This window comes from Triticum urartu, chromosome 2 (assembly GCF_003073215.2).
Source record: "Triticum urartu cultivar G1812 chromosome 2, Tu2.1, whole genome shotgun sequence".
NCBI lineage: Eukaryota > Viridiplantae > Streptophyta > Magnoliopsida > Poales > Poaceae > Triticum > Triticum urartu.
In genome coordinates this window covers 592,851,503-592,860,822 of record NC_053023.1, presented here as the reverse complement: position 1 = coordinate 592,860,822, position 9,320 = coordinate 592,851,503, and the positions used below count along the sequence as shown (strand labels likewise).

The 9,320-nt window shown below is 49.5% G+C and overlaps 2 protein-coding genes across 2 annotated transcripts; both read left to right on the top strand.

Moving 5' to 3' along the window:
- Nucleotides 1–1,956: 1,956 nt before the first annotated feature.
- LOC125539011 lies at nt 1,957–5,002 on the top strand. The gene is made up of 4 exons (XM_048702367.1): nt 1,957–2,263; nt 3,126–3,354; nt 3,703–3,855; nt 4,246–5,002. Exons 1-4 carry the CDS (start codon nt 2,021–2,023, stop codon nt 4,917–4,919), a joined length of 1,299 nt encoding a protein of 432 aa, XP_048558324.1. The 5' UTR covers nt 1,957–2,020; the 3' UTR covers nt 4,920–5,002.
- A 2,267-nt stretch (nt 5,003–7,269) lies between these two features.
- Nucleotides 7,270–9,048, top strand: LOC125539010. Its single transcript, XM_048702366.1, has 3 exons — nt 7,270–7,849; nt 8,394–8,566; nt 8,659–9,048. The coding sequence occupies exons 1-3, from the start codon at nt 7,355–7,357 to the stop codon at nt 8,801–8,803; spliced, it is 813 nt and encodes a 270-aa protein (XP_048558323.1). The 5' UTR covers nt 7,270–7,354; the 3' UTR covers nt 8,804–9,048.
- Nucleotides 9,049–9,320: the final 272 nt, after the last annotated feature.

Sequence of the window (9,320 nt, the reverse complement as noted above, 5' to 3'; positions counted from 1 at the left end):
CCAAGACAAGTGCTTCCTGTCAGCGCTCGGTTCTCCATAGAACCCTGTAAAGCGCCACCCTCCAGTAATATTTTCATTAATTCAGATGTCAATATAGTTTGGTTGCACATCAATTGATGTGACACCAAGACAACTAGACCAGAACATGACCAAACCTCCGCTTCTCCCATCTCTTTCTGAAACTTCCATGACATCAAAACCAAGCCTACTTCTCAACTTTTCTTCCTTAGCTTTATTCAAATGAGCTTCAGACAAAAAAAGCACATCCGGTCTGACTCGCCCTTGGATCCCCAAGAGCGCACAAATTGCCGCGGGCTTCCTCATCCCGCGGCAGTTCCAACATAAAATTTTCATTGCGTCCGGTCGAGCTCCTTCTCGGAGCTCGCCGATATCTGGTGGCTGGCATCCATCACAGTCGTGTTGTCCTTCTTTGACCTCTTCAAATCATGTGCAGAAGTATCATCATCTTCCACCTCAGTACCTACCAGTGCATGATTCTGAATTTCCATCGCTGTTGCACCTCCCTCTGTACCTGTAGCAGCTTGCATCATGCCCAATTGGTTTGACATTGGATCTGAAACAACTATATCATTGTTCAATCTTTTCCTGCTAGAAGGCAGCTCGACCAATCCATCCTTCATGTTTTTTCAGGTTTCTATTCATATCAACTTCTTTCAGTCCTTTGTCGCTCCCATGATCGCGTTGAACTTGCATACCAGGCCTTGGCGCCAGCATCCACTCACCCCACTCCATACTCTCAGGTTCATGCTTTCCGTTGCCGTGCTCTAAGTGTGTGTGACCCATGCATCCACATACATAACAAAACACTCGTATTTTCTCATAAAGAACCGAGTAGTAAACCTTCTTCTGATTTTTGGTGATGGAAACAAAACGCAAAATAGGCTGATCAACATCCAACTGAACTCGTACCCGAACAATTCTGCCATTGCCCCATCTAGGGTTTAACATCACGCTAGTAACCTTCCCTACCTTCTTTGCCAGGGATCTAATGATCGCATCCTTCCTGTACAGTGGAGGGAGATCAACTATTTGGATCCAGACTGAGAGCCTATTAAGGACGACTTCATCAAAATTGGTAAAACCATCATAGCTTTCAATTAGAACACCATGATCACGGAAGAGCCAAGGGCCCTCCTCTGTAACTCGTTTCCAGTCCCCCAGACAATTCACCGTGATAGTGAATAGATTCTCGCCAACCGCAGTAAACGTCGCACCCTGTGCCAAGCTCCATGCTATACGCATCTGATCATAGAAAGCACCACGGTTGAAGGGTCTATCAGTGTGCACCCTCGCAATTACCATGAATTCCTCCCTATCCGCCTCGTCCAGGAATTCCTCCTCGAAGTTCAGGTCGTCTTCCTCCCGCTCCTGGAGATTCAGTTTGCCTAACAATTCATCCACACCCGCAGGTCTCCCCGCCACCTTCGCGCTGTTCGCCGAGGACTGAGACCCCGCCATCGCTAGCCCCTCAGGAACAAGCCTCGTCGCAATGAACAAATCTTCAAAGATGGGCTCTGGAGCACAAAACAATTTGAACCCTAAAACGTCACCGCTAGGGGATATAGCGAACCCTAGACGTCGCCGCCAGGGGAATTTATCACAGGCTGACCCTAGTTATCTCGCTAGGGAAGTTTCTTTCCGAGGCGTCCTCGACTCGGTTATGGCGAAACTAAACCATCTCTGTCTTTTTTTTGGTGAGGGATACGGAACAGGTGATAACTTAAGTACTACTAGGAGGAGTACTAGTTCTCATCATTGTCTCGAAGAAAACGTGATGGTTTATTACGGCTGGATAATAGCCGACTCCTTTTCTTTGACGTTCAAAAAAGACTCCTTTTCTTTTTTTCTTTTTTTTTAGAAACCAAGCCGACTCCCTGGCTCCGTGTGAATAGCTAGGGTGTTGTGTTCTGGGCTTAAGCGGGCTTCTGCCCTTTTCCCAGTAGGCCGCCAGCCACAGCCCACAAAACACACCCGCGGACTCTGCGGGAACAGGGGAACCATGTTGCGGGCGGCGGCGGCAAGGTGCGCCGGCGGCGCCATCCGGCGGCTGTCGGTGGCTTCGTACCCAGCAGCGGCAGGCGTGCGGAGGAAGCCTCCCCTGGACGAGGGGGACTGGTCCTACTACAAGGAGTGGTGGGGCGAGGACGACGGCCCCGGCGACGGAGCTCACACCGTCTTCCGCCGCCACTCCGAGCATGGCAATGGCGTCGTCTCCGTCGTCGCCTACCCAGCCTCCATACCGGTAGCTTCCCCTTACCTTCTCCCTACTTCCCTCTTGGTCTACTTCTTGCTTGAAGAAATGGAGATGAACAGCTCGTCGTCTCCTGCCAATTTTACAAAGCTAACGAGGGGAGATTGTTTGCCGATTGGAGCCACTAGAAGTTGTATCATCCAAATTTGTTTGAACCGGGCATAACCCCTTTCCATTACTTTGACATAACGGAAATACAAAGTTTTCACCATTGCAGTTACTAAGGAGGCGAGAAAGGGGAAAGCGAGTTCAACGCATCCTTGGGAAACCCACTGCAAGCACTCGTCCTCGAGCAGCTTACCGTGGGGCGAAAACCCAAGGACACCCAAACACAGAACTAGCCCTAAACGATATCATCCAGCGAGGTTTTGATACAGCAAAAGAGCTCACGCAGGAGCAGAATGAGAGCGCTCACACAGGAGCAGCATGACCACAGATCAAGACCAAGGCACACGACCAAGACGAGATTAACATGACCCAGCTCAGGCACAAGACCAAGGCACACAGTAGTTGTATCATCCAAATACTAGAGACTTAGACATCATGTGGCCACTAGAACATTTTTTTTCGTTTAGATCCATGCTGGTTCCTGGCAAAAGGGGTTAATTTTGATGCAATTTCACCTCTTGTGGTTTAGAACATGGCCACGTGGGGCAAAATGCTACTGCTCTGCATTATGTCTAATTTAAATGTTTGTATGCTTCTTACCATGATAAGCACCTTCATTCTGTGCCACCATGATCATTCGCGAGTCTTGTGATTTATCGCACTGTAAACAATAATGGATTTTTGAAGATTTTAGCTCAACCTATTTTGGACTCATACGGAAATACAAATTGTTTTGCTGTGACAGGCCAGCGATCAGTGGCCAGTGATGGAGAGATGGCTTCAAGAAAGAAATTTGGCAATATACCCAGAATCAAGTGGTGCTGACCAATTTAAGATACTAGGCTACCAATGGCGAGTAATGCGCTTTAACGACCATACACGGCAAAGTACTGCAAAAGTAATGGCGTGTTACCGGTCTGGGGGTGATAGAGCATTATACTCAATGCAGCAACCCAATTGTTTAGCTGTTCCTTGTGAGTTCATCTGTACTGTGTTCACACCTATGCTGATTGATGATAATTTCTCCATGCTGGTGTTTATTTTTTTGGATTCATTTTGCATTTGTTATTCTGTAAGCATAACTTAGAAAGACGGCTTCTTACATACAAATCAAGTATACACACACTTACAGGTCAAAAGACATCAGTAAACATGATTCCTTGATTATTTCTTAGCTGCAAGTTTTTTATGCCATCGAGATCACAAGAAGAATTTCTGGTAGATGTGCACGGAACTGTTATTTGCAAAACTAAATCAATTTTGTTGGCACTTAAGTTTTGTCTTTTGCCTTGATACTATCATCTGACAGTCATTGTTTGCAGATGTCAAGAGCATGGTATCAGCAGGGTTGACAGCACTCCCTAGTTGTTCTTATGATCTCCCTCAAGCAGTTTCTGAGCCGAACACTATGAAAATTCTTTGCATCGGTCATGGTGGCGGCAGCATACCATTGTTTTTGGCTAGTAAATTCAGAGGTATGTAGTACCACAGGTTTTACTAATGATTATTACTGCATAGATTGATACTGGATTTTTTTTGTTTTGCTGATACTTTGTTTCCTGTACAGTGAACTTGAAATGAAGTTATTATCTTCTGGTCTTTGTTGGTCAGTTAGAAACTTTACCTGGCTTGGCTTGTTTAACTGCAAAAAGAGTGCAGTACTAATAAGTAATAACTTGCACGTGAATACACAATATATTTTAGATGTGCAAATGCATTCCCAGCTCTAAATAGTTGGGAGTCAGCTCATTTGATGGAACATTTGGTCTAACATACATACTATTCCTATTGTAGTTCTAGTTGTAGATCCTTGATTCTGCAGCTGTCCACCTCATAGAAACACTAACATATTTCATCTGTTTCAGGTGCTGATGTCCACATTGTGGAGATCGATCCAGTTGTCGTCTCAGCCTCGGTCGAATCCATGGGCTTCCCGGCATCATGTGCGAAAGGGTTATCAGCCCACACCATGCAGCCCGCCGACGGCGACGAGCTGCTATGGAACGGCGTCCACGACCGCATCTCCCTCCACGTAGAGGACGCGGAAGACTTCATCGCCGGCGACAGCAATGTCTACGACCTGGTCTTCATCGACGCGTATGACGGGAACGACATATTCCCCCGCAAGCTCTGGGACGCCGACGGGGCGTTCCTGAGGAACCTGGAGGAGAAGGTCCACCCGGTCCACGGCACCGTGGTGGTGAACCTGCACTCCGACTCGAGGCCGTCGTCCCCCGACGTCGACGACGAGGCCCCCTTCGAGAACGTGCTCCCCATGGGCAGGTACGTCTCCCACGTCTGCCGGGCCTACAAGCGGCACTTCGGGCTGGCCTTCACGGTGGCCTCCCCCTGGCTCTGCAACATCACGCTGGTCGCCTGCCGCGACAAGGCGATACTGAAGGGCGTGCCGGTAGGGCGTAGCCATAGGGATTTTGTTCTCAGCAAGCTTCTGTCGAGGTCGAGCATGGTCGAGCAGGCGCTGGACCTGCCGTTCCCCTGTCTGCAGTATGTCAAGAATGGCTTCACGCTGGTTGAATAATGTGTGTGTTCGTTTGGTTTTGGACGGAAGGCGTGAGAATAATCTGATGTTTTATGCACAACCCTCTCTTGTTGTGCTCACCATTTGCTCTCCCACATTGCTGGGTGTTCCTGAATCCTGAGCTTCGTGCGGGGTTTTTATTGTGACCTGCCGGTGAGCAGTGCACATCAAGTTGATGAATGTGTTGTGTGCTGCTTCTCTTTTCGAGATTCATCTTCAGTTTTAGCTGTCGAAACTGAAATATGTTCCCGAACAGTAGCCCTAAGCAACACGGTCGGGCGGTCCAGGTTACACGGCGTGTGATTTGACTTGTGAGGAGGTTTGGCCACAAAGTCTGGGGCGGGCACGTGAGATTCATCAAACCGGACGCCGATGGCTTAGTTTTAGCCAGGCAGGTGGATGCGTGCCCACGAGGTTCCTGCGCTTGCAAATTGACCCGCGATCATCTCCAAGCAAAGCCCGGTTGACAAATGGCTTAGTCTAGTATCCTCTTGCCGTGAAAGGGTGAACTGGAACTTTCAGTTATTCTTGGCTTGCATTTGCAGTTGAAAACAAATGTATATAGCGAACTAAGCATAGCTTGGAGGGTTCCGTTCGCATATTTGTAAACTTGACATGGATGCTCGTATATTTTCTGAATTTATTTTCGTTTCTCCGACGCTATTCTTTCAACCATATGATGTGTGTGTCAATTATGAGGCGTTTAAGATATGCCGGTTCAATCTCTCTCGAAGGTGCTCATAGGGATATAGAGTATTTACATGCGTTCATAGGACGGATGTGTGTGCGTTTTTTTGTTTTTTTTTGCATGATGATATGTGTCTCGTTAATAAAATAAAGAAAAATTCGGTTACAAGCCATGTAAACATCGACATTACATGACTGAAAAGATAGGATAATCATATGCAAAAAACTAGCGCATGTCCCTCTTCACTAAGGAAAAGAAGAAAAATCATCTCTTCACATGAGCTCGACGTGGCTTCATCGCTGATCAACAGCTTTACGGATCTCAAAAGTAGTTTGCTTGAAGCAAAACCATTACCGTTGAAAGAATTAGACCGGGGCAACATGTCCCCGGACACACCATCGAACTCCAGAACTGATACCCCCGCACGACTATGACGCCGAAGGAGGAAACCAGAACTGTCAGCCTTCAACCATAAACCCAGCACAAGATGCACCATCTTTCAGTGGTCACATGCGTAGACAACCATCTGCGCGTACTCCTGGACGACAAAACCTCCCTGCTCCACCATAACGTCGGATATAACGCCGTAGCAACGGGGACAGAGCAGAAAAAGAGACACACCTGATGGAGTCACCGCCGCCGCCTCGCCGACACCATCCATGAACCCTAACGCCGCCGATCTGAAGGATCGACAAACACACGATGCCATCAACACCGAGACACCGTCATGATGAGCACCGTCAATGTGGGAGTGAAGTTGAGGCTGATTTATTCGTCCGGGCACCGCTCCCACCACCCCAACGACGCACCACGACCTACAAATCCAAAGCCTAACTACAAAGCAGAGAAACGGGGTCCCCCCTCCCTCCTGCTGCCAGAGCAGCAGCCGGAGGGAGAGGGGGGCAACGTACTGGCGGTGGAGATAGGTGGAAGAAGATCCGGCTCCCTAGTCGTCTGGTTGTGACGGCGGCTAGGGCAGGGAAATGGCGAAAATAGACAAAACTGACCCTTATCTGAAACTTCAACACAAAATAGCCTCAATCTGAAAAAAATTCACGAAATGGCACCTTTTACATGACGCCCGGGGCTAGGGCATCATGCTAGGTAGCATGACGCCTCAGGCTAGGGCGTCATGCTATTTGGCATGGTGCCTTAGGCCGAGGCGCCATGCTACATGTCGCTACCATGGCATCCTAGCCCGGGGCGTCATGCTCTCTAGCATGACGCTTTAGCCCCGAGCGTCATGCAAAAAAGGGTCATTTCATGAAATATTTTTAGATTGGGATCATTTTGTGTTGAAGTTTCAGATATAGGCCAGATTTGTTCATTTTCACAGGGAAATGTGCGTGCGTTTTTTTTTTTTGAGCCTCTACGTTATACTATGTTTCTAAAAAAAATGTACACACTACACGCATGTAGAATTGTAGCATTCCACAAGCACAAGCTTGGAATTAAAGCATGAGCCGTCGTCGCCGGCGGTCAGAAGTCACGAGATGCGTGCAGATCGGCCCGGTTGAAGCGTTTCCTTTTTCTTCCTGGATCGATATATCGAGCAGAGACGTGTTTTCGGTCTAGAACTTGTTTCTTGTAAGATCGATTAATGGTTCACGTGCATGCGCCGACCGCCATACAAGTCCAAGCAACGCGGTTCCTGTGCTATTAATAAAATCGATCAGCCACGACGAGACGAGAGGTGAGATCTCGACTTGGGAACTCTCACAAGAAGACGCCCAGAGGAGAGGAGAGGATGCTGCTGAGGAGCTCCTCCACGCCATTCCTGCACGCCTTCCTCTCCACCACCTCCTCCTCCCCTACGCCCCCCTCCTCCCTCCAGCTCCGGCGAGCCTTCTCCGACGGCCACCTCCCTTCGCTCAACCCCTCCTCCTCCGGCGACGACGACAGCAAGACCACCGGCCTCTACACCGAGCTCTCCTTCTCCATCTACAACACCTTCAGCAAGGCCAAGCTGGAGCCCCACCAGGAGCAGGAGATGGAGGAGGAGCAGGAGCAGCAGGCGGCGCAGCCGGAGCTGCCGCTGTTCCTGGCGAGGGGCATGGGGATCGACCGCCTCGCCTCCGGCCTCTTCACCGCCGGCATGGGCTCCGAGGCTGCCCTGGCTAGGATGGCCAGCGGGGTGGACCAGAAGGCCGTGCTGGCGCTGGACGCCCAGTACAAGGAGATGGTGGACGAGCAGCCCGGCAACGCCCTGTTCCTGCGCAACTACGCGCAGTTCCTGCACGAGGTACGTACGATCCAGCGGCTCTACTATCTTCCCGTTAGTTACTGTTAGTTTGCCACTCATAGCTATGTCACCTTCTTGAAGAGTTGTAATATCTCCTCATTGATGTTCTTGGCGTTCATAATGCATGTAACTAAAGTTCAGTACGTTGGTGGCATCCGTAATCACAGTCAACGCAAGTGAGTTTTGAATCATGTTAGTGGGTTTCAAAGATGTCGGCTAGGCTCTTTTTTCTTTCTCCATGAAAGGGTGCTCAAAGAAAGTGCGTCCACCTCGTCGGAAAGAAAGGTGCAGCGTAGTGGAGGCATTTGTGCAACTTTAATTTCAGTAGAAAAACATTTGTGCAACTTTAGGCTTTAACAAAAATGTACTCCAAGTTTCGCACTTTTAAATCGAGCTCAGGTTGCACAACTGATTCTGAACTGATGCAGTGCAGTTCAAGCTTTGATACCAATCTGCAGAAAGCAAAAGCACTGTGCAAAATTTAACCAGTAGCCCAGTACTGCTCTTGACTTGATGCCCTGTACCGAACTGATGAATGAATCAGGTGAAGTGCGACTCGAGAAGGGCGGAGGAGTACTACTCGCGCGCGATGCTGGCGGACCCGACCGACGGCGAGATCATGTCGCAGTACGCCAAGCTGGTGTGGGCGGTGCACCGCGACCACGAGAGGTCCCTCACCTACTTCCAGAAGTCGGTGCAGGCGGCCCCGCGGGACAGGTACGCACCACACAAATACTGTAATAAATCTAGGCTCCTTCGAGCTGGCCGGTATGGCTGACGTGGTGGTGCTGTGGCGACGTGCATGGCAGCCACGTCCTCGCGGCGTACGCCAGCTTCCTGTGGGAGCAGAACGAGGATGAGGACGACAATGACGACGGCGGTGTTGGGGGAGGCGAGCAGGGATCACCCGGGCGTGCTGCGCAGCCGAGGCAGCTGGCTTCCACGGCCGTTTGACTACCAGGGGTGGCCAAGATGGGCTTAACGATGTGCGTGCTGATGAGTGATGACCATGCTTGTATGATGTTTCTGTATAATCTGCAAAATGTTTGGACGATCGAGGTGCTGCTACGGAATAAAGAACGTAACTGTTGAGGCGATGGAAGGCTGTACCTGTAAACATTGGTGATTCCGTCTGCCGATGCAAAGTTGCTATACTATGTTTATTGGCTAATTGCAAGATCCTGCAGGCTCTGTATTTACCTGCTTGTGGAGTCCCATGCTGGATTTTATAACGCTGGAGAGTGGCGCCTTGATGGGCTGGCACAGGTCTTTGGAGGCTGCAACTGCAATAGCTAGCTGCGTCACCACTCCCACCATGCCCTAAAATTGGATTTTACACTAGGGGAGAGAAGTATTTTGGGCATGAACAAAGTTTTTGCTGTAACAGCAATGCCCTAAAACTAGTGCCTTAAAAAAAATGGAAGCCAATTGAAACATAAGATCCGACGGTGGAGAGGCAAGGAGGCGGATC